At 45.0% G+C, this 24673-nt stretch overlaps 3 protein-coding genes across 6 annotated transcripts; 2 read left to right on the top strand and 1 right to left on the bottom strand.

Annotated features, from left to right (window-relative positions):
* The first annotated feature begins 5943 nt into the window (after positions 1-5943).
* LOC125516961 (peroxidase 45-like) lies at positions 5944-7882 on the top strand. The gene is made up of 4 exons (XM_087528374.1): positions 5944-6241; positions 6395-6592; positions 7158-7317; positions 7406-7882. Exons 1-4 carry the CDS (start codon positions 6011-6013, stop codon positions 7780-7782), a joined length of 966 nt encoding a protein of 321 aa, XP_087384500.1. The 5' UTR covers positions 5944-6010; the 3' UTR covers positions 7783-7882.
* Positions 7883-10553: 2671 nt separating this feature from the next.
* LOC147963431 (uncharacterized) lies at positions 10554-17750 on the bottom strand. 4 transcript variants are annotated; one of them, XM_087528376.1, is made up of 8 exons: positions 17306-17750; positions 17065-17181; positions 16464-16985; positions 15177-15304; positions 14790-14869; positions 14057-14233; positions 12346-12726; positions 10555-11806 (listed from the first exon to the last, which is right to left on the bottom strand). In XM_087528376.1, exons 3-6 carry the CDS (start codon positions 16565-16567, stop codon positions 14123-14125), a joined length of 423 nt encoding a protein of 140 aa, XP_087384502.1. In that variant the 5' UTR covers positions 16568-16985; positions 17065-17181; positions 17306-17750; the 3' UTR covers positions 10555-11806; positions 12346-12726; positions 14057-14122. The 4 variants fall into 4 exon arrangements, 3 of the variants coding, with proteins under 3 accessions (XP_087384503.1, XP_087384502.1, XP_087384501.1); XR_015608545.1 differs by lacking the exon at positions 10555-11806 and adding an exon at positions 16150-16177 and having other exon boundaries at positions 11920-12726; XM_087528377.1 differs by lacking the exon at positions 12346-12726 and having other exon boundaries at positions 10554-11806.
* A 3297-nt stretch (positions 17751-21047) lies between these two features.
* LOC125516050 (peroxidase 45-like) lies at positions 21048-22819 on the top strand. Its single transcript, XM_048681536.2, has 4 exons — positions 21048-21394; positions 21474-21665; positions 22021-22180; positions 22282-22819. Exons 1-4 carry the CDS (start codon positions 21173-21175, stop codon positions 22656-22658), a joined length of 951 nt encoding a protein of 316 aa, XP_048537493.2. The 5' UTR covers positions 21048-21172; the 3' UTR covers positions 22659-22819.
* Positions 22820-24673: the final 1854 nt, after the last annotated feature.

The raw sequence follows: 24673 nt of genomic DNA, 5'->3' as shown, positions 1-24673 counted from the left end.
GGCTGGGGATACCACAGTCCCTCTAACCATCCAACCATAGGTTGGTTCGCACATGAATTCTACTCCTAATGGAATAGTTGGTAGTCTCCGCGGTTAATTTTCGTCCGGTTTTTTCTCGTCCGTTTTATTTTCGTCCCACCTCGCGCATCACCCCTCCACCTGCTTTTTTTGTCGTTGACCCGCTACACCGGTTTATCATTTTTTTCCTGTTTCCTGTTCAGCCCACACACACGAACCGATTCTCTGCGTAGGGTTCCTATAGACCGACTGCCCCGCCGCCGCTACATTCCCACGCCACCGCCGCCGTCCTCCATGGCCGCCAGATGCGTCCGTCTGTCCTCTTTCCCCTCTGCGTCCACCACCCCTCGATTGAACGCCGCTACCGCCAAGGAGAGGGCATCACAGGGATGGGATCAAGTCTAATCCCTCTCTTCCGTCCTCCTCGCTGGCCGTCGCTCCGGCCACTAGCCCCGCGGGAGCCCAGGAGGCGCTCCACGAACTCACCCCTACCGCCGAACCAGCATAGATCGGGGAAGAGACCCGCGCTTGCAACGACGTAGTCCCGACGGGACATACACTGCATCGTTGTGGTAATCCCCTTGCGGCCCTGCAAGTGGCTCGAGGACGCCGACGCCATCGAAGAGGAAGTCGCTGGTACTGGCCATGGCCATAGGGCGTTGAACGCGTTGCTGCTGTTCGTCATCATTCTCTTGCCATGGATTCGACTGCACCACCAATCCATGGTCAGTGTATTTTCCCGTTTCCATTCTTTTGTCATGTATTAGACTTATCTTGTTCTTATGCATGAGAGATTGTTTGGTTTGATGCTGCTCAACCATTGGTTATTTGGGTTGTTGTACACAGGACACTAGGAGCCTTGGTGTTTGGAGATTACCCACAAGCGATTGAACAAATGTTGGTTCTCGCCATCCTTCACAAAATCCCAATCTGAATTAAGCATGCTATTGATGTCATAGGAATAAATCATTAATATTATGTCTATGTGAATGATCACCCTTTAAATGAAGGTGTTTGTGACTATGCAGCAGAAATGTCATTTTACCAGAGAGGTAATCAAATATTGTATCTGCATCGGTATATTGTTGCATTGCTCATGAGTTCAACAACTAAAATTGGGAATTTGATTCGATAAACATATATATTGACCAAATAGTTTGTCAAAGCTTTCAAAACATGTACTTACATGATATTTTCTTCCGGATGCATGTTCTAGAACAGACCCAGCAACAAATGAGTTAAAAGTTTCCAACTATTTTTGTCAAATATGCTACTTGCTTCAGCTGTTTTTGGACTTGAAGTAGGTGAACTGGGAATTCGATCGAGTTCATGCAACCTTTTCTCTTGAGTGCAGTACGTCCCAACGGCTTATCTAGACGGCGGAAAAGGATTAAGAGGTGTGCTGCAGTACCTGATAGAAACCTATGGGTGCCTCCCCGGTTATGTCCAAGAGAATGGCAAGTGGTCACACCGATCTCCAAATTTTATTCCGTTTTCAACTAAAATTAATCGATTCGGTAAATTTGATGAAGTTTGGCCATGGTTATGCACATACCAGTGCATCACTGCTTCAAGTATATTTATGATTGATGTGGCATCTCACTTCAGGCAAGGCATCTGTGAATGAGGCCGACAGGTGGAATACTAGAATGCCTACATAGGGAGCACACTGGATGGTTTAAGGTCAGTCGTTCAAACAAATTCCACCAAGAGTTCTCATGAAACCTTCAAAGATTAATTCCTCTTTATTTGGTAAGTTACTTACATGTGTCGCCAGATTAAGTGAACCGCTGACTTAAAGTGTTTCGGTTTGCTTAGATTGACGAGTCAAACAAAACAGTACTTCTCTTAATCAATTGAGGGATAGAGTTGTGGTCTTTGATTGTGAAGATGATTGCAACCAAAACTCAGCTACATAGATCTCCACTGCAGGGTCTTGATATTCTGGAAGCAAGGCACTAACTGAACTTCTGTTTTTCATCCTTATATATCTGTAGTAAAAAAAAAGCAGTTCTAGAACCTGCGAGGTTCTTTGCATTGGTTCCCTTTCTGTATGGTGTTCTTTCATCCATTTACTTCCTTCTCTATAGTCATGTTTGTTATCAGTTCGATACCTACGATAGACATATACATGTATATGCGGATTGTGGTATAGTTCTAGGTAAAAATGGAGCAGTTGTTCACTTGTTCTATACCAGTCAAAAGGGATTTCCAATGAAACTCTAGGTATGTAGTTGTGTATTATTTTGAACCAGTAATAATACTAGAATGATTTCCTGGCCAGGACAAATTGACTTGTTCTAAAATCATCCTTCAAAGTATGCAGCAAAACTGCTACCTTTATGATCTATTGAAACTCGGAGGACTTATCACGACGACTGCAACGATATACTAAAACCATCACATCGAAGGCGAGGATCCTTGATCTCCGCCCTAGCTGATGAAGCCAGTGTCAGAGTTACCATCTTTTTCGCCAAGGGTAGTCACAATGAAGAAAAGGTATAATAACAGAGTAATTATTGTAGACCAGATGTTTATCAATGTTGTCAACTACCATCATCATCTGTCGACCTCGTGTATGATCTTTGTCCATCTAAGATGATTAAGAGTATGTGTGAGTCGTGTGTACGCTTCGAAGTTGAGGAAGTAGAAATTGTGTTGCTCATGAACTTCCTTCCCAGGCTAGAGTGTTGTATTTTTAAACCTCGGTTGGCAGTGTGTGTGATAGTGTGTATGGTGTGTATGCAAATCACTTTGTAAAGCTATCCAATATTTATAAATAAGCATAGGTTCAGTAAAAAAAATGGAAGGTGGCATCTACTGTGTCCAGTTAAATATTCAAGAGGTTATATCAAGAGATTTTGAACTTGTTTTATGACACACATTATTAGGTGGTATTTGATGTACTAGGAAAAGGCACACGTCATTTATTACTTGGGTGTTGAGAAACTACTTTTCTTGCCATTCATGGCTGCAGCCCAGATCTAAGCAACTAGCAATAGATTGAGAATATGTGAGAGCAACTGCATTGTTTGGTATATTTTCCCATGAGGATTGAACACCATCACTTAGAGGTACGTGATGTTCTGACCCTGAACATAACCTGATAGCAACGATATGAGATTGCATAGTCACTTTATTAGAGGGTCATTTTTCGGACAAGTTATGCCTTCTACTTCCTTCGTCCCATAATATAAGATCATTTTGCAAGCCAAAGTATGTGCTAATCATTGCATCTTTACCGCTACGACGGGAAACCAAGCGGGAACTGGAGGGTCCGACGGAAAAAGGGAAGGGTGCGCCGCTGAGTGATTTGTGTGTGTTGCAACTGCGTGTTGGAGATAACATCATGGATAGTTCGGACAACCACATTTCTCCCCTAAATATGAGCGGGATTTGTGGGAACCCTGACTGTCCAGATGGTTGATTTTTGGGTAGCCCGGGCACCCGTTTGATGTCCGAATACGTCCGGATGTATGAAGAAGAAATAAGTTCCGACCTTGGAGACGACCTTAAGCATTTATCTAATTCAGTTATATGCATTGTAGCCCGTAGCAACGCATGGGCGTTCTACTAGTCTTTCTAATTGCTCACTTCAAAATGCAAACCAACAACGACCACACTTTAAGCTACCAAACTTGAGCGGCTCGATCTCAACTAGAACTATCCTTGTACCCTCCCCCCCCCCCCCCCCCCACACGGGGACTGCATGTGGGTGAGATCATTGTTTCAGCATCATCACTGTTGTATCCATTCAGGCACCATCATTCTCTCTGTTCTCTTCGATGCACTTCGGAGCATCTTAAGATGACGTAATTTTGAAAGTGGCATGCAAAAGATTGCAAACTCCAACCCAGTTAAAAAAAACATTACAACAATCATATATTTTCCAACACAAAACACATGCTCTCACACATATGTTGCGTTTATGGTTAGGGTGAGCATGTGGTAACCAGGGTCCCCAAGATACCCAAGATGCTCGTGGGTGGCGCTAGACTAAATCTGCGTGAATTGGGCACCATAATAACCAAGTGAAAGGACATCACAAAAAGATTAGTCTTGTGTCGTTTTATCCTGGTCATAATAACAACACTTTTTACTACATTTCCATATGTCTTTGCCCCATAATGTCTTTCATCACCAAGATATTGAAGTTTAGTGGTAACTTGAGTTCCCAAACGAATTTGTGCAAAACTTGTAACCCTCGTTGGCCATTTCGACATACAAAGATCCAATAGAGAAGATACCCCACATAGTCAGGCTCCAATAGAAGATGTCAGGTTCGTGTGATTGGTTAACTGCCATCAACATATTAACAAGGTACAAGTACAACCATGCCACGCACTTACAACCAAGAGTGCACGCTGAAAACAAGTATCCGTGGTATTTTTGCAAATTATTATTTTTTCGGTTCAAGGGCTCCCCGCCCCAATTTCATTCATATGAAACTGATCGTACACGACACCGGTTTGAAAAAAAGGAAACCAAGCTTCACCAGAAAGGCACAACCCCCCACCTGATCTCAAATATCTTGTTATATACTTCCTCCGTTCCAAAATAATTGAAGTTCTAGCTATGTCATAAGTCAAACTTGTTTATCTTTGACCAACTTTACGTAAAAACTAACAAAGATCTACAGCACTATATATACATAGTTCAAAATATATTTAACGCTAAATTTCATTAGACCAATTTGGTGTTCTAGACTTCGTGAAACTTAAACTAGTTGAACTTAGGCAAACCTAAAACTTCAATAATTTTGAAACGGAGAGAGTAACTCCTACACAATATTTGAGCTCCAAAGACCAAACTAAACCAGATCCCAGAAAAGCGAACCATCACTAAAGAGAACTGAGACTACGAGTCTTCAACATTACAGTTACAACTTTCTATCCGCAAAACTTGATTCACATCTCATCAGTGCACCTTTTTCGCCGAAAACTTTTTTTTTCTCAAGAACCCCTGGTGAAACGGCAAAGCATCCAGTGATCCGCTGCACCATTGGCCCCCAACCTTTTCTCCTGTGAAAAATCTCAACAGCTCTTTGATGGTTTTTTTTGCCCCTATTCGCTGGCTCGATGCTCCTTTGTGTACGTATGCCATATACCAATATGAAAACAGATTAAATGCTAAATATACCACTGCAATAGGATCATACTGAATCTACTCCGGAAATGAGCATTATCTCTAGTTTTCCATATCGATCAAATAATCACAGCAATAACTTAACAATGCTCCAAGCATATACCAGCTGGCTACATCACAATGAAGGAACAAGTGATCCATATATTTTTCTCATCACAAAATAAGCAGTTATCATTATCTGCGCCTCCCCTTTTATTACTAGACCACATACATTATCCCTAGGTAATTCCCAATTAAAGATATCCGTTGTAGTAGTGTGTTGCCGTTGAGTGATGATATGTAAACCTCGTGTCTCTACCATTCCCACCAAAGAACAAACCTGCGCTAAAGAAATAGTCCTTCACTTGTACGTTACCAGAACGGTGAGCTGTCACATGAGACAAATTTTGAAGTGGAGATATTTGTCACTTTGCAACTCCTGCCATTTGAGACAGATATGTGGAGGTGACGATGACAGTTTGCAGTGCACTGGAGTCCAAGCGACACATGCAATAACGACGTGAACATTTTTGGAGGTGACGACGCGGCAGTTTGAAAGTATGTTCATGAATGCGTACATCCTTATTCGATGGTAAGGCTCCAGCGCACTTGAACATCACCGAGACACCAACGTTGTCGTGGCGTGTAAAGTAATCTTGGCGTGAGCCTCAGTGCAGTTTTGCTTTAGTCACGTTGGACCAGCAGCGGCCGCCGGCGGATGGACGCACGCGGCGCTCCGATCGGCCGCCGAATATATATGCTGGAGTAGGGCGGCAGCCATCACTCTCTCGTACTGCATCTTGCAGAAGATCACGCAATGCAACAGCCTTAACAAAAAAAAAAGCAGTTGAAGGGGTCGATCCATTCCATGACGAACCTGGGGTCGTTAGCCTCACTCGCCGCCATCGTCATCCTCGTCCTTGTCGAAGTCGCTGTCCTATCCTCGTTCGCGGCCGCGCAGCTGCGGCCGGACTACTACGCCAGCGTCTGCCCCAACCTGGAGGGCATTGTCCGATACTCCATGAAGCAGTCCATGGCCAAGTCCCCCATCTCCGCGCCCGCCACCCTCAGGCTCTTTTTCCACGACTGCGCCGTCATGGTATGGCTATGTTACACATTGACCAAAGTAATTGATGGCTACTCCCTCCATTCGAAATTTTTTGTCTCTCAAATATATATTTAAGGAACAAACTTTTTCAGACAGAAGGAGTATCATGCAAAACTGACTGACCGAAGCACGTCATGCGTGCAGGGCTGTGACGCATCGGTCATGATCATCAGCCCGACCGGCAACGATGAGTGGCGGAACCAGGACGACTATTCGCTGAAGCCTGAGGGCTTCCAGACGATCCTGGACGCCAAGGCCGCTGTGGACAGCGACCCACGGTGCCGTTATAAGGTGTCCTGCGCCGACATAATCGCCCTTGCCACAAGAGAGTCCGTCTCCCAGGTTAGTGTTGGTCTAGCCAAAAGCTATAAAAATCGATAAATATGGTATACACAAATATACTTCTTCCGTCCGAAAATACTTGTTCGAGAAATGGATATATCTAGATGTATTTTAGTTCTAGATACATCCATTTGTATCCATTTCTACGACAAGTATTTCCGGACGGAGGGAGTAGTACTTGGGACATGCATTCGTATATGATATATCACATATACTTGATGTATACCCAGCCATAATAACAAAGTAAAGATTGACGCATACAGCCAATTATAGCAACAAATCACAAATCAGTGAGCCATAACAAAGGCATGCATCGCAGAAAACATCCATTATAATAAAGCAAAGCATGGCATATATAGCTTTAGCGTGAGGCTAAACTAAGGTCCAAATATAGTAATACTACTAATTAAATTACACTATACCACATTATTAGCAAAAAAATCCATTTAGTGCACAACACGTGTAGCTTTAATTTTGCGCAATAGCCCATTATTTAAAATAAAATACAGTACTAGGAGGACCATCTTCCTTTGCCATGAGACGACCATGAACACATGTGCTGCAGAGCGGAGGGCCGAACTACACGGTGGAGCTGGGCAGGTACGATGGGAAGATCTTGACGACGAACAGCGTCATGCTGCCGCACGTCAATGACAACCTTGACAGCCTCAATGCCTTCTTCTATACCCTAGGCCTCTCCCAGATCGACATGATCGCGTTATCAGGTACATGATTCAGCTCAACACGTCGTCGACTTCTGAATCTGATCACGTCGGCCGACCTGTTGTTGACCACCATATACCACCCCCTCAGGTGCCCACACCTTGGGCGCGGCGGACTGCAGCTTCTTCCAGAACAGGACCAAGGGCAAGGACCCGAGCATGAACCCGAGCTTTGACGCGCAGCTTCAAGGCACCTGTGCCAGACAGAACTTCGCTTTCCTGGACGACGTGTCACCGGTGGGATTCGACAACTCCTACTTCAAGCTCCTGCAGAATGGTAGGGGCCTCCTTGGCTCCGACCAGGTGTTGTACACAGATGAGAGATCACGCGGTACCATAGACTACTACGCGTCCAACCAGGGCATCTTCTTCTACGACTTTAGTGTTGCCATGACAAAGCTCGGCAGGGTCGGGGTCAAGACTGCCACTGACGGCGAGATACGCCGTGACTGTCGGTATCCAAATTAGATACTTATAGCATATGAAGATTGCTCATTGTCCAAACATATCGCTGTCCATAAATGGACTATAAAATGTGTAAGGGTGAATTCCATATATATATATGCCATTGTAAATTTACCCGTACCCTCATATGTTATTCCAAACTAGTAGAGTGCCCGTGCGTTGCCACGGCCTCTTGACATATGACACGTATAAACAATATAACACAAACATAATAATTTAAGAAATTCAGCCGTCTTTGCAATGTAGAATGATAACAAGAAGTAAAATAACGACATGTCCATGACAAAACTGAGCGATATTTGATCTTAAAATGTAGTACCAATATATCAATATCTAGATGATGCGCTTAAGAATTTCTTTCACAATATCAGGAAAGTTGCCTTTAGCTTCATTACCCCGATGTTTCAGCAAGTATAATAAAAATTTATTCCTCAACTCGTACCCGTCCTGCACAAACAATTATGTCCTTAGTATGAAACTTTCACGCATGATGTTTTACATCATGCAATAAACGATACGCACCGTGCAAACTGGCTTGACCAATTCTTTACCGTTCCACCACAACATAAGATAAAAAACAAAATAGCCTGACACATTCCTGCAATTTATTATACTAATAATATAAATACTATAGTGATTAGAAAAATAAATATTTTAATTATGAATTCATTACCCGTCTATACTCATAGGAACACAAAGTGGAAATAAATGTTGCCATTTAGATATATGATAATTCCAACCAGGCATCTTGATTTCAAGTGCTTCTTTGAAATCCCTTGCAAAACTTTTTAATTTCAGTGAATGCCTCAAATTTTTATCCTCTGTCGATTGTGATGTTTGAATAGGATCCATAATATGTAGACGATGTGCCTCTTTATCGATGACATACAATATGTACCGGCCAATGGATGCATAGGGAAGATAAATCTACAAGTGGAGGTATTAGATACAACAATAAACCATGATAACAAAACGGAAAAAACTTTACTTACCATGTTGCATGATGAGATGTTGTTTTCCATCCTAGGCCAGCTATCAAATAATGATGACAACTTCTTAATAGTCTCCTTATCACAAAACTTCTGACCTCGTGTTGACTCTAGCATCATGGACTACGTAAAAAAAATATAATTGCTTCAACATGGTGATACTAATGGCACATAGAATGAAGAGTAACGATAACTTACACAAAACCTTAGATCCATGTAGTGTATAGGAGGGTCTGTGAACAATACCCCCTCGTCACATGCCAGTATACGCACGGCAGTGTTGAAGCAATCATTGTCCATAGGTTGATCCATGTTAAGTATGCACTGAAGTTTCTTAAGGCTTAAGCCCATTCGATCAGGTGTCGAGATAAGGACCCATTCATCCCGTGGTTGGTCACATGGGCAAGGCAAGGCAAACTGGAATTGGCATAAGAATGCCCGTGCGTTGCCACGGGCATTTGAAATATTTTAGCTAGAGTTATGTATAAACATAATACATGTGAAATTTCACATGTATAGAAAAAATAGCAGTAACAATTGGGTAATAATTAAATCCACTTGACTTGAAATGAAGTTGGTAAAAAAATAAGTACATAGAAAGCAATGATCCAACTAATCAATAATTTGTAACAAATTAATATCTAGTTGATGCACTTAAGATATTATCAGACATTATCAGAAATCTTGTTTTTAGCTTCATTCGTATGACATTTGAGCAAGTACAATAATAACTTCTTCATCAACTTATAACCATTTTGCAGAAGCAATATATGTAGATAGCACGAATATTTCACATGGAAGTCTAAAAATGTGCAACGGAGGATACTCATTGTGCAAACCGGACGAACCAAATCTTTATCGTTCCACGGGAGCATAAAATTAAAAATAAAATAGCCAAACACATCCCTGCAATTGAATATATTAGTATTATCTTGAATATAATGATAACAATAGTATATGCTTGTACCTTGAAAGTTATGATATTGAAATATATGAATTTACCGATCCGTGCTCGTTGGAATACCAGCCGAAAATATACGTTGCCATCTAGAGATATCAGAATTCCAGCCAGATTGCGCTATTTCGAGTGCATCGTTGAATTGCCTTCCATTTTTTTGCAATTCCTCTAAATGTCTCAAAGTTTTAATCGTCCAGAATGTATACACGACGTGCATGTTTGTCGATGGTGTATAAGATGTATGGGTCCATGAATGCAATTGGATGATAAATCTACAAGTCGACGTGCATGTTTCTTCACGCTGAACTTTAGATCTCGTCTTGAATCTAACGTTGTCGACTTAGTAAATGCATAATGTATATTAATATTGAAAAGGAAATTAATTGCACGTTGATATTAGATAGGATATGTTATTAGTCGCGCGCTATAGACGAGCCAGAAATAATATGTATCGCTTGCAACATGTTTTCAGACAAAAGAGGTACCTCTTTAATTTGTGACTGCAGCAAACATAATGGAAAACAATTGTGGTGTCGCTTAAAAAATCAAACTAACGCAAAGACGGGAATAACTTCTCCCATGGATGACGTGGGTGGTGGGATTGCACTAAGAACACTCACTTATGATACCTAATTTACTACTCCATCCGTTCGAAAATACTTGTCGGGGAAATGATTGTATCTAATGTATTTTAATTCTAGATACATCCATTTTCATCCATTTATGCGACAAGTAATTTCAGACGGAGTGAGTACTAAATACCTACAATTATTCAAAAAACAACTAAGTAAAATGAAATTCATTCTGAGCACCAGTAAAAAGATTCAAAATAATGGGCATAACTTGTTAATAGAATAATATACATAGTACATAATCCTCTTCAAGAACTCAGGACAATAAACACAGTACAAGAGCCTTAAAAAAGTGGAGAATTTCTTATGTGACTTCTTCTCTTGCAACCTCTACTTCTCTGCATGGTTCTGCCCTCAACAGTAACTTCATCATCTTTTTAGTTACATAACAAGACACTTTAGCCACACAAAAAACTCCATCTGATCAAACTATAAAGGGCATCTGGTCAAAAGTATCAAAACAATATGTAGAGGCCTAAAATCTTGGTTGCCTTGCCAGTAGGCACTCGCAGTTTAATGTTTAAGCATACATCATTGATCCTAGAAGTCCCATGAGTGAACAGAAGGTTGTTAAGCTGCCAGCAGCATCAGTGTACCAATGAGTGATGAGATTTTTGCATCTATATTCATGCAAGTTTTATTACCTGATTGTGGATCAATGAAAAAGGTAGACGGAAAGAGGAAAGGCAAAAATAGTATCACGGATACATAAACAAAACATGAAGTCTATAGTAGGAAATCTTATAAGTGCATGTTGGATATAGAGATTTGTTAGCTCGGGGCAACAATCTTCTCATTCTGGTCTACACATTCAAAGGTTGCCGACTTGTTAATTTAAGTTGCTCTTATCAGCCTATGAAGCAAAATCCATAGCTCTAATGAAAACTCAATGCATGGAAAATTAGCATATCCACATTCGACAATAAGAACTACGCTCTACCATATCTAGAGTAGATGAGGAACAATGGCTAACATGTGCAATCTGTTGTGGCTGCACAGATGGAGTGGTGGTATGCACAGATGGAGTGGTGGTGCCGACCAGAATGGAGTCTTCCCACAGAGGTTTCTATGGGTAGGACAACCTTCTGGATTTTTTTTATTTTAGAAAAGGATGATTACCCCCAGCCTCTGCATCTAGGCGATGCATGTAGCCAGTTTATTAATTATTCAAGGACAACCTTCTGGATGGAGTAAACACCAAGTGCTCGAATACCTTGACCGTCTGCCCATCTCCGTTGGATATATCTCCCTTCCCACCGTGGTGCCCCTGCTGCAGGAGAATGGTCATAGCTGCAATAGTGGTGGTGGTGAGGGTCTTTTGGATATACAGGACCCACAAATTTGTTTTTGCTTCGCATACCTAATGCGAAACAACTTGGTGATGCTCCATGAGGGAGACATGAACCCCACAAGAAGTTGTAAACTATCACCATAAAAACTGTTCCAACCTAAAAACCAGATGGCAATATAAGGGTCATTAATTATAAAGATGTAGACATTGATCAGTAACCGAACGACCATAATTTTTGTTTAAAGAATGTTCAGCAAAGTCAACAATGCATATAATACCCACATCTTAATTGTCAATAAAAACAAAGAGGTAACAAACTCCTATAAATGATAAAATGTCGATAAAACTACAGTAAAGTGTAGTCAAAATGTATTATATCAATTTGAGAATATCTACCCACCCCTTTCAGAGAAAGAGGTCACCATGAGTGCTGGCAAAATATGCAACACAATAGGTGCACATCCAGAACAATGGTTCTTTGATCATTGGCAAAAGTAAATCAGAAATAAGAAAGATCACTGTTTAATTTTATTTACATGCATAGTCCTGACAATCTCTTATGTCTCAACATCACTACCGTCCAGAATGGACCAACAAAATAAATATTTAACCATCTATTTCATACAATCAGCAGCTGAATAGAGACGAGAGGCCAACGATCACCGGCTGTTGGAAGATTTAGGGAAGACATCTTACCAGCCATAGAAAGTTCAGGTTTAGGTTCAGACATGACCTCGGCGATAGCAGCTCCTACTCTATGGCCTCGGCGATGGATTCGGCTCTGGGGCGACCATGACATCGACTCCATGGGCCGCCCCGGCTCTGGAAGAGGCCACAATTGTTGCCCTCGGCGGAGGTCTACTACCTCCTGTGCAAAAGGAGGCTCTATGGCGGTGGGGGTCCACTCCAAATTGTCGGTGCTCTTTAATTGGGATGGTGGTGGTTCCGGGACCTTGTCGGAGAGGTTTGCCTCATCTCGCCTCCATCCTTACGGGGTACATCTAGTTCCACTCATGACCACGTGATCATCCTTATATTTTGGCAGGCCTAAGAGTTGTGGTGTAGTATTCAAGTTTCCTATGTCCATATGGAATTGAAGAAATTGAATCAGAGAGCTATAACAATGTAGCTCTTTCACCATTGTACAGAAAAATATAGTTGTTTCACAAATCCAAGCATTTGTCTTTTTATGTGCAAGAAGTTAAGCAATTTACAATCAGTAAGCGAATCTAGGTAGCAAATGGATAAACGGTTAGGATCTTGTAAGAAAAAAAACTATGTCAGTAAAGCTTACACATACACAACTGCAGATCTTCTCCTACCTTTATCCTTATATACAAAAATAATTCGTAACACACCAGACTCCAAAATTTCAGAGATATCTTTAAGATAAACTGATGTTCTTCAGTGCCAATGCTACTTTTGCTTAGCCTAAAACATATTACAGTTACGTTCTAAGAACCATAAAATCAAGTTGTGATGGCTTAAATCTAGCAAATGCTTTGGGATTTAATAGAATTGAAGCAGAATATGATCCTTTGAGTGTTGTTAACAATTGCGAGGGACAAACACAGTGGTGGGATGCAGCAGCGGCAATCTTTGCAGGATGTATTGATACGGCAACATCGATAGGGAAGGTCATATTTTCACACTATTTTCGTGATGCTAATTCAGTAGCTCATGAGCTAGCAAAGTTTAGTTTTTGTAATAAATGTAATGAAAATTGGACTGATGAACAGGCGGGTGACCGACGACGGGGCATCTGACGGCGGCGGCCCCCTGCGGCGGCTCCAGTCCGGTGCAGTTCTGGCCATAAGATGGAAAAGGAGGGGAAGGGACCAGCAAATCCAAAGGAATGGGGTGGAAGCGGTAGATTGCTCATGTCTCTGAAAATTTGTAGCATAACAGCAGCTTGAAACCAATTAGAATTTAGTTACAAATTGATGTTATGGATTGCATATTTGACAAAGTATTTTGAAGTAATGGTAGTGGCAGCAGCTCGAAATCGAATCCAAGCACCCGCTAAAGTGTCAATGTTTGGGCACATGTCACTCATGAAGATCAAGTGACTTGATGGTTTGTTATATTGAGCGAGAGATCTTCAAAAGTATTGATAGTAAAATTAAGGAAGATTTTCAGAAGGAGGGTAGGGCATTGCCATTACCTAGGTCTTCTAGACGCCATTCAAAACTTTATTATTGGTATGTTTTAGGTTGTTTTTCTATTGAAACATGTCTACATTTTCATTGTATTTGGTTTTTCATTTGTACTTTGTATTGACTATTTCAATTTGCATCAAAAAAATCTTTTCCTAAGATTTCGCCACACCTTAATTTTTTTTCGTCCTCCGCCTCTGAGTACAGTGACATTCTAAGAACCATAAAATCAAGTTGTGTGTTCACTTTACCTTTGCTACTGTACTGTAACTTGTTGAGGAAAGAAATAACCCCCCATTGAGACACATATTTGTAGCTCATATTACTTCCAGTGTCCATTGAAGGATATCAACCATTGTGGTCCAGTGACTGACTATAAGAACTCGGTGACCCTTATTTGCTGAAGAAGGTTCAAGCTCTGCTAGGGCCTGCACACAATGCAGAAATTAAGGTAAAGCATAAATTGTTAACAGGATACATTTCAGTTCAAACATGCGTCGGCAGTAGACATTTTAGTAAAATAAAAACAGTCTATGTGTTTTACCGCTATTCTTCTTTGTTAGATTAAAAGGGGGGGGGGGGGGGGATACAACTCGTCTTTTGTGGCAGCCTTTGTACCAATATCACAATATGTAATAAACAACTGGAGGAAAAATTGAGATATAAGTGCACCCCACTAAAAAGGACTAACAAGCTAATTTTGAACATAACATAAGGGATGTGTTTGGACAAAAGACCATGCTTTGTCCAGTACAACCATTGGCAAATAACAAGAAATGCACACTATGAATTTTCTGCCGCGCTTATGTGTTTCAGCAACAGACCAAGCTTTGTCCAGTACACATTAGCAAATAACAAGAAAAGCAAATTATGCACAGCGCGCAGAATAGCATGAAAAGCTAAGAAGTAGGATAAGGAAAATCAGATAACAAAGTTCAAGACTCGTTATAATTCAGTAGGCAAAGTCAATACAAGGTGACACACCTGATTAGGACGTAGGTAGAGAAAATAACAATACTTGGTGGATAGTGAAATCACTGTAGTTTTTAGCTCTTGGATTGCTCCTGCAGATTATATCAAAATTGAGTGAAATCGAGCTTAAGCAATTAGAAGTGCCTAACTGAACTAACTTCCAACAGAAAAACATCAGAAATTCAGTGATGTAAGTATTCTTATTTGTCATGCAATGACCTAAAAAAAGAATTATGTTCATTTGTACTGAGTTTGAGCATGCTTAAACACATAGAAAGTAAATAGCAAATTATATTGTCCGAAACTGATCTTGCTGGAGAGGATTATATTAGCAGCAACTGCTTAGTTCTAACAAAATATGGTTCGTCTATTTACTTTGATAGTGGTCCACTTATTCACCTTCAATGTTTTGGCGTGATGGTGTTGATTCCCTTTCCACTCTGCTCGTAATCTCAGCAGGGCTTGGAATTTCCAATTTGTTGGTGCTTGAAGGGCAACCATCGGCGTCTCCGTTCAACATGGACACCCTGCCATTACATACAAGTTAATTAAAGCATCTAATTAATTGACAGATTCTTGCTCATGGTCGACGAATAACAGTCAAACCAAGAGCGCATGGCGCTTAATTCTCACTAACTAATAATTCGTGCATATGGAAAAAGTCATGCTCACCCTTAATCTAATAAATTGGCTCGAGTAAGCCCCCCCTCCTCCCCGCAAGTCCACGTTCTCTACTTCAACATGCCCTCACACCCATCTCGCTACTTATCCTAATTCCAACATCATCAGTGGCCACCGTGTTCATCTGATCACTATGTTTAGATTTTTAGATTTTTGTAGTTATTTTTTGAAACAATTTATTCCGTCATTGTCATTTTTTGAAACAAAGACATTTGTTTCTGAGTTGTAATTAGCTACGCATGCTTTCCATGCCTTCCATAAGAAAAGTACACTTTAACTACCCTATTCCAAAACAAAGTTGCAAGCATAAAAAAAGAGCCCAAAATTTTCCGCAGAGAATAAGTAAACACCAATCTATTTCATCTTTTTCTTTTTATTAAACCACTCCCATCAACCTGCAGTTCTATTTGATTGAACCAACTGCACTCTTTTTTTTATGTAGGTCTCCTCATATAACTATTAAAAATAAAATATCTTATTGAATACTGAGTAAACTCCTGTTTGATGGAACATTACCTATAACTGACAATATATAAGTATTTTAAGTAGCACGACTATATAAAAGAAAAGGTATGAATAACTATAAGGGTGCAGTTTACAGCCTGAAAAAAGTATGCATGAATAACTTTAAAGGTGCTTACAGCCTGAAAAATGTATAACCTTCGGATTTAAAACATGAATCATTTTCTACCTAACTGCAGATGAATCTTCAGATGTACCTACAAAATACAATAGTACAATCTTGTGAGTTGACAAGAATGCACTGCTTAAGGGCAATGAGCGTACATCTAAGCACTGTGGGTGCTCTTACATGCTTTCTACTCGTTTATGATAATCACGATAGGGCCTGCTCTCGGGCAACAACATTGAGCATTAGTATTGTCACGGACATGACACAATCACACGCCAAGGCAACGGAGTTAAGCATTACTACTCATAAATAGTGTGACATGACAATCATAAGATAACTCCGCTCAATCATTAGCACAAACACTTTGCACTCACCAGCTGCACAGCCGCCTGGTACGATACGTCAATTGCTGCCGCAAGATGTGCCGCCGCTGGGTGCGCTGACACTCCCGTTGGCTATGGGACGGGAGGAATATCATCGATGCTCCTCCTCCCTGCTCTCCCCGACTGGGCCTCCCAAATCAGCTGCAGCCAATCCCTTCTTCCGGAGCCGTCGCTGGGGCTCACCTTCTGAATCGATGCGTCAATGCATGGACTATCAGAGTACGGCAGCAATGGCAGCGCCAAGAAAGATGTCTCAATGCGGATGCTGGGTTGCACGGGAGTTCATTGTGCCGGTGTGATGGCACTACCCGTGGCAGGACACATCCCTTGAAGCTGAGTATCGAGGCGGGCGTTTTCGTTGTGGCGCCTTGGACCTCGAGGCAGGCGAGGTTGCAGTTGGCCCTCCGGCCGTCAATCACCGGGTACGGACCCAAGCACGCCCTAATGGCCGCCTCCGCTTCCTCGAATGTAACATGCCAAGCATCCATCCAGGCATAGCATCAACTAATGGGGCTGAATTAAGCAAGAAAATTAACTACAGGAAGATCAATCGATGATGAGGGGAGGAGAGAATTGTTTGGGCGGTACTCACGAATCCGCTGCCCTTGATCTTCCAGTGCCCTTGTCTGCGATGACAACCTTGAGGATCTCGCCGAAGCGCGAAGTGGCCGCACACGTCCTCCTTGCTCCAACTCTTTCACACCAGACCCTGTAGAAAGGGAACCATTCTCTTCGTAGCATGCAAGGATGCGAGGGATCGAGAGATGGAGAAGACAAGGAATCGAGCCATCAAGGGATGCAGAAGACTCGAGGGATCAAGGGATGGTTCAAACCTATCAGGCCGGCTCCTCGGCGGTGGCAGTGCGTGAGGCCGCGGAGGTGAGGCCGGCGTTGGCTGTGACGGTGGCGGCCAGGGCCGCCCGGGGCACAGAGGAGTCACCGGAGTCGAAGGGATGAGGTCAAGGTCGGACGAGGAGAGGACGGCGGCGACCATGCTTTGTCTAGTACGACCACACCCTTGGGGATCCGCGGCGGTGGCGGCGGCATCCCTGGGGATTCGCGGCGGCGGCGTGCGGCGTCTCTGGTGATTCGCGGCGGCGGTGGCGTGCGGCGTCCCTGGGGATTCACGGCGGCGGCGGTGGTGTGCGGCGACCTAGGATTCGGCCGCGGCACCGGGATGGATCGGCCGCGGAGGGGGAGTAGGGGTGGATCGGGCGTGAGATCGGGCGTGCGAAGGTGTGGTCGGCGGCGGAGACCGATCTGCTCTGGGCACGAGGGTTTTTTTTTGGCAGAGATGGGATGATGACGAAAAAAAATGCTGATGGGAGGAGGACGAAAATAAACCAGCGAAAATAAACCGCGCAGACTATGTCACTGAAATTTTGCAACACGTATACATATGCCACTACTGTCAGTTGACTGGTAGTGGACCGTCAAGTGGCAACTGAAAGATATAATTTTGCCCTTACCTTGTGATGATTTAGCCAAATGACTGAATTTTGCAGCGTAGTAAACACATAGGAACATGGGACCCGCTCATAACTGCACTTCTATACGATGATTTAGTTCACATTTTTCAATTTCATAATGGATAATCCATATTCAAGAACAAATAAGATTTACTCCTTGTTAAATAATGTTTTCACCAGTTCATACGTTGAGGGAAGAACAGATCTGAGCATCAAGAACTCATCCAAATTCCCAACCCACATCCCAGGAATCAGTGAAATTTTGTACTCCCTCCGATCCAAAATAATTGATGCAGCCTCTAAACAACCTCTATACAATGCTTTATGTAGGTTGCAACAATTAATTCATATAGGAGGATGTAGTAACTTAAGGGAAGGAAAGTGAGGGAAAAATGATGAATCAGAGCTCTCGAGGAGCAAGATGGAGCACAGCTGCAAGGTCGAGTAGCACCGGATAACCGTGTCGCTGCAGTGGATGCGGATGAGGATCACGTGTACGGTTGAGCCCAACTGTAGCGGTGAGCATGGTGCATGTGTATAGCTCCAGGCAGTCCTTGCTACTCAGGGACCGGGCAAGGAGAGAAGGCATGAAGTTGTTGCCGCCGTGGCCATGGCTATTGCGTAGGAAGACGCCGAGCGAGAGATGGTGGAAGAAGCAGCCGGAGGAGGACCTTGTTGCTGCAGTGTGGGAAGAGGGCGAGGCCGGAGCCACCCTTGTGTTTGCCGCCGCCATGGCCCTCATGCGTGGCGTACTGCAAGCAGTTGCTCGAGGAGTCGATAGCTGGTGTGTGGGGGAGGGGGACTTGGGCCAGTGGCTGGGGAGGGAGACCAGGGCCGTCTGCTGGCAGGAGTGCGGTGGCCACCGGCTGGGGAGGGTGACCAGGACCGGTGGCGACTGAAGCGGGAATGGCGACGGCGGCTGGATAATAGGAGGAGAGACTCAGGCGAAGAAGGTTGTGCCTAGTGCCAGACAGACATAGGTGGTTGGTGGGCGTGCTAGTCAGACTCTAGGCGTCCCGCCGGCTGGACGACGGCGGCAATGCAGAGGGCTCCCCGGTGAGTTTTCTTGACGGTCAGCGCCGGTCCTTGGGGGCCCTCCTCGCCGGTGGCCAGGCCTACGATGGTGGCTTTGCGCGGTTCTGCGACGACAGCTGAGATGCGGCGGCATAGGGGTGTGTCACTGTGTCCGGTCGCGGGGGGGGGGGGGGGGGGTGGCTGGAGGGATGGGCGGCGCCGACGTGCTCGGGACACCCGTAACTGGCACATGGGTGTGCCGGTCCGGATGCGTCCGCTCCCCCTCCTCCCCCCTTTCCCTAGGCGCGTGCAGGTTGTCGCAACTCTGGCGATGTTCAAGGCGGGTCGTTTGCTGCGTGACGTCGGTCAGGGGCGGCCCTCTGGTACAAAGTTGGCCTCTTTGGATGGTCTTGGGGGTGCCTAGATGTTGGGCGGCAGCCCTGGTAGCGGGAAGCGTGGCATTTGAGGGCGAAACTTGCGTCTCAGGTGCGGGCGAGAAGCCATGTCTTCGTGGGGGGCTTGGCTGCGGGTGGTTGGCAGAGTGGGGGTGTGTAGGAGGGGTGTGAGCGCTGGGGTACATCACTTGCCCAGTCCTCGTGCTGGCTATCGGCGACGACGTCCATGGACGTCGTATCCTTCTTGAAGGATCCGTCGCGGTGCTCCCACTCCTTCATGTGGCTCCGGGTGAAAACTTGATCTTCAGATAGGACGGTGGCGGCTATCCGTGGTTGTACCCTCTGGGAGGCACCGTCCTGGAGTCCTTGCTTTGTCATTGTCCGTCTCGCACCTCGGTGGCTCGAAGTTGTTTTTCTTGGCTCATCTCTAGTTTGCTTGGTTGTCATCCGAGTGGTGTGTCGGTGCCCGACCCCTTTGTATCTTGCCTTGGGTGGGCGTGTTGTGTGCTGTGGTGGCGTGTGTTATCGGTTCGTTCGGATGTATGTGATGATGGTTGCTTTATGTATAAAGTGGGGTAATTCTTTTTCGGTTATTTTGTTTTGACAGATGGGTCCAGGGGTATGATTGGGATTATGAAAAAAATTGTTAGCATGTTTGAGTTGGTACGTGGTCAAAGAGGGTCAACTTTTGTTTTAGAACACAGTACAGTACAGATACGGGCGCTCATATATACGTGCGTATATTCACCTTTAAAACACACCCACCCTATCCTTATAAGCATGCTTCCGCCAAACATATGCTAGCAGCTAGCAAGCCTTCCGCTAAATGCAGTACTAATCATTAGTAGCTTCCCAAAAAAAAGTGAACACATATAGCAAGAAAACCTTCCGCCAATGCAAGCATGCTAATCACCGTCGTGGCTTTCGCCAAACAGGCTAGCAGCCTTCCGTCAAACGCCAATGCTAATTGCCACGCAGACAAAGAGGAGAGGAGTACGTGATGGCTTTTATTTAGCAGGCATATGTCCCGACTGTCGCAAACCTTTTCCATATGTACTTCTGATTTGCGGGAGTTCAGCGGACACGTTTGTGGATGTTTGTGACACCACGTTGGATGACAAAAACAATCCAGACATGTCGGTCGGGATGTTTGCAGGCGTTTTCGGGACAGTGTTGGAGATGCCCCAAGCCCCCAACCACGGTTTTTGGGACGGTTTTCGGGAAGGTGTAGGTGTTGGCTGGGTGTCCAGGCCGTCCAAAGAAATCGTCTTGACTTGTACGTTTCCAGAACGGTGGGCTGTCTGCCACATGAGAGAGAGAGAGCTTGGAGTCTGCCACTTGAGACAGATATGGGAGGCAGTGGAGTTCAAGCTGTGTGAGGATTAAACCTCGTGGAGAGGCGTCGGCATGCATGTGTGTTCTTTTTCAGATAATCTCCCCATGCTTTGTCATGTGTCGGCGGCAGATCCAGCCTGAGAAAAGCAAAATCCAGTTGTCACTTTCGATATGAATCCTCGGATGTCATGTGAGTGAGACACTCCGGGTCGAAAATTCTCCAGCAGCATATGTATATCCAAGTATCCGACGTACTTGAACATCACCGAGACACCAACTGAATCGTGACGTGACAAGTAACCGTAGCGTGAGCTTCCGTGCAGTTTGCTTGCTTTAGTCACGCCGGCCGGTGGACGCGCGGCTCCTTCCGTCGAACAGTGCCATTACTACTAGGACTGGAGTAGGGCAGAAGCCATCACTTTCGAACAGCTAATTAAGAAATTTTGTAACAGTGTTGACAAAAGCAGTTCAAGGGGTCGATCCGTCTATGCATTCCATGGCGAATCTCGCCGCCATCGTGTTCGTCGTCGTCCTCAAAGTGGCTGTCCTCTGGCCGTTCGCGGCCGCGCAGCTGAGGCCGGACTACTACGCCGGAGTCTGCCCCAACCTGGAGGGCATTGTCCGGAGCTCCGTGAAGCAGTCCATGGTGAAGTCCCCCGTCTCCGCCCCCGCCACCCTCAGGTTCTTCTTCCACGACTGCGCCACCACGGTATGGTACACATTGACGCAAGTAATTAATTGATGGCTATTGTGCAAGACTGACAGACCGACGCACATCATGCGTGCAGGGCTGTGACGCGTCGGTCATGATCATCGGTTCGACTGGAGACGACGAGAACCCCGATGGATATTTGCTGAAGCCGGAGGGCTTCCAGACAATCCTCGACGCCAAGGCCGCCGTGGACAGCGACCAGCAGTGCCGTTACAAGGTGTCCTGCGCCGACATAATCGCCCTCGCCACAAGAGAGTCCGTCTCCCAGGTAGGATGACTATTGGCTGAACGAATGTGTGACATGGCCTATCACACAATTCTTTGATTCAACCTGTGAAAGTTTCAAGAAGTTTTGCCCAATGGATAAAAACATAGTACAAGCAAATTTCAGATTCAAGAGATGGTGACATGGCGTATGACTAGGCGCTGACTATGACGTCGATTGGTCGAAACTAGTCAAAGAAAAAGAGTGAAAAACCACTTCAGGGCTGTTTTTCGTCCGGTATTGAAAGTTGAGAGTTGTAAATTAGACGACTTCGTATTGCGTTTTAAACTTTGGCGGTAGTTTGGGGGTGTAATATGGACTTCTTTCTTCCCTGAACAAATGTGTCTGCAATCTGCAGAGCGGAGGGCCGAACTACACGGTGGAGCTGGGCAGGTACGACGGGAGGAAGTCGACGGACAGAAGTGTCAGGCTGCCGCACCCCAGTGACAACCTGGACAGCCTCAACGCCTTCTTCTCAACCTTGGGCCTCTCCCAGACCGACATGATCGCACTATCAGGTACATGAACATGATTCAATTCAACTCAACTCGTCGTGGACTTGTTATTCCTGAATCTGTTATTGCGAGTATACGATAACCACCATATCGCATCGCTTCAGGTGGCCACACCTTGGGCGCGGCAGACTGCGACTTCTTCAAGTACAGGACTGGTGGCAACGACCAGAGCATGAACCCGAGCTTCGACGCGCAGCTCCAAGGGACATGTGCCAAACAGAACTTCACGTTCCTGGATGACGTGACACCGATAGGGTTCGACAACTTGTACTACCGGAACCTGCAAAACGGCAGGGGGCTCCTGGGATCCGACCAGGTGCTGTACACGGATGAGAGGTCCCGTGGCACCGTGGACTTCTACGCGGCCAACCAGGGCACCTTCTTCTCCGACTTCGTCATTGCCATGACGAAGCTCGGCAGGGTCGGGGTCAAGACGGCCGCTGATGGCGAGCTACGCCGTGACTGCCGGTACCCAAACTAAGGCCCGTCAACCCGTGCAAAGGCACGGCCTAGCAGTGTTGGACAAAAAATGAAGAATAAAATCTCTGGAATAATGTTTTTCTTTACTTAAAAAGGAAATTTCAATTTGTCTACTTTAGTAGTTCATTATGTACAATATTCAGAGTAATCTATTTGTCTATCTATCTGAAAATGTCGTATAGAGCTCGGGCTACATGATATTTCTTTTTTAACAATCAATACCATATGATATATTTGTAGTAGCGGATTATACTTGGTGGAGATACATGAGCTGACAACAGCGAATTGAAAATAACGTAATGAGCAAATCTTCAAGATTTCAAACTCTTTCTTTTTCCATGACACAATTGGATGTGCGTCTGCCACGCGATCCCAAGTTCTGGTATGTGAGTCGCCTGTATCTTCAGACCGGGTCGTCTTGTGTTGAGATTTTAGCACAGTCCACGGTCACACAGCCCTGCCCAGAAATCCATCTTATTTGGCCCATATCTCCACTTCATCGAAGCACATGGTATGGGCCCACACTTTCACCTCGCCGTCGTCATGGGCAAGGATGGCGAGACGAGCGGTGACAGAATAGGGAGAGAAAGAAAGAGCCCTAAAAAAGAAGGTAAACGGTTACACCCGGTGCGCCAGCCGAAATTTCAGCCGGACGAGCGCGAGCCACCAGATAAGACCCGATTGAACAGCTACCCGAATGCTGATCCCCTCGCAAAGCTTCTCCAGCCTTATCCTATCGCTCAACCAGGACGCATCTTGGGTTGCTCTCGTCCACCCACTTGCTTCTCCCTTATCTCCTACCTCTTTTCCCTTTTCCTCCTCACGCTACACATATCCTCACCTACCTCTTCTCACAGCCATGGTACCAAGGGAAGAGGTGGCTGCCGCAGCAAACCCGTGAAAGATTCTGTGCTCGGTGGCTGCTGGGACTGTTGGTTGCCGGCGTTGGAACCCCTCGAGGTTCCGGTGCTGTGACCCACGAATATCGGTGCTGCCGCCGGCTTTGTGGAGGGCGATGGACCCGGCAGGAGATGCATTATTTTGCGCCCAAACGGCGCGATGCTACAACTTGTGTTTTGTTTTGCTACCACCGTCGGAGATTTTTGGTGGAAATGGCGATCGTTTTTGCTGGAGATTTGCAACTTGCTATCTTATTTTGCTACATCCCGTATCGATTTTTGTTACAACCGGTGACAGTTTTTGCTGGAACCCGGCGATAGATTTTTTGGGATGCAATCAGTGGTGCGCCCGAGCACCGCGGTGACAGGAAGTGTGATGCTACAACCGGTGTTCCTCTTTCCTGGAACCAGTGATTCAATTTGCTGGAACCTGTGATCCAATTTGCTGGAACCAGGAAGACACAAATTTTTGCTCGAACCTATGATGCAATTTGTTGGAAGCGGTGAGTTGCTTTGCTTGAACTGACAACGTCAGTTGTTGCGGCGGGCGAGGTCAATTTTGCTGGAAAACGATATGTTGCGGCAACCAAACTGGGAGCGGCACCATGATAGCTGCATCGGGGTATAATTTTTGCTGGAACCCGCATGGTTTTGTCCAAGGCAAACTGTACTTGGTCACCACCGGCCGTACAGAACCATATCAGCCCCGGAACCCTGACGGGTTGCTGGAGGTTGATGTGGCAACCGAGGAAGTCCGCACTCATCGTCTACCTTTCAAGTACAACCAATACCACTCGGCCTGGGATCCGCCGGTGATCACCTTCGAGATGAGTGGGCGACTGGGCCTTGTCGTGGACATCCTCAAGGGCGAGAAGACCTGTTTCCGGAAGCTCCAGTTCTGGGTACTCATGTCGTATCCGTCACTCGACAGTGACAACAATCGAGTCAGTCGTCAAGGAGGGTGGCGATGCCAGGGTGTGGCATCGAATGATTGACTGGCATACCAGAGATAAAGCCGCCCTTTCCTCTGAACATATCTCTTCCTCCTACCTGCTCCCTCTCCGCATTATCTCCTACCTCTCCCTTCTTCTTACTTGTCAGATCTAGCCGGAAGTAG

Source organism: Triticum urartu, chromosome 6A (genome assembly GCF_056163025.1).
Source record: "Triticum urartu cultivar PI428250 chromosome 6A, HENAU_Tu73, whole genome shotgun sequence".
NCBI classification, from domain to species: domain Eukaryota; kingdom Viridiplantae; phylum Streptophyta; class Magnoliopsida; order Poales; family Poaceae; genus Triticum; species Triticum urartu.
The sequence above is the reverse complement of the archived record's forward strand: the minus strand, read 5'-3'. Positions and strand labels throughout refer to the sequence as shown.

What these genes read in the sequence shown, in the direction of transcription:
- LOC125516050 (XM_048681536.2), top strand. Translation starts at nt 21,173, where the DNA reads ATGCATTCCATGGCGAATCTCGCCGCCATCGTGTTCGTCGTCGTCCTC. An exon ending in CAAGAGAGTCCGTCTCCCAG is followed by an intron (nt 21,666 to 22,020) that starts GTAGGATGACTA and finishes TGCAATCTGCAG; the next exon opens with AGCGGAGGGCCGAACTACAC. An exon ending in CGACATGATCGCACTATCAG is followed by an intron (nt 22,181 to 22,281) that starts GTACATGAACAT and finishes GCATCGCTTCAG; the next exon opens with GTGGCCACACCTTGGGCGCG.
- LOC147963431 (XM_087528377.1), bottom strand. Translation starts at nt 16,567, where the DNA reads ATGATATTCCTCCCGTCCCATAGCCAACGGGAGTGTCAGCGCACCCAG. An exon ending in ACCAGGCGGCTGTGCAGCTG is followed by an intron (nt 15,305 to 16,463) that starts GTGAGTGCAAAG and finishes ATGTAATGGCAG; the next exon opens with GGTGTCCATGTTGAACGGAG. An exon ending in TCTACCTACGTCCTAATCAG is followed by an intron (nt 14,234 to 14,789) that starts GTGTGTCACCTT and finishes CATTGTGTGCAG; the next exon opens with GCCCTAGCAGAGCTTGAACC.
- LOC125516961 (XM_087528374.1), top strand. Translation starts at nt 6,011, where the DNA reads ATGACGAACCTGGGGTCGTTAGCCTCACTCGCCGCCATCGTCATCCTC. An exon ending in TCCACGACTGCGCCGTCATG is followed by an intron (nt 6,242 to 6,394) that starts GTATGGCTATGT and finishes TCATGCGTGCAG; the next exon opens with GGCTGTGACGCATCGGTCAT. An exon ending in CAAGAGAGTCCGTCTCCCAG is followed by an intron (nt 6,593 to 7,157) that starts GTTAGTGTTGGT and finishes CATGTGCTGCAG; the next exon opens with AGCGGAGGGCCGAACTACAC.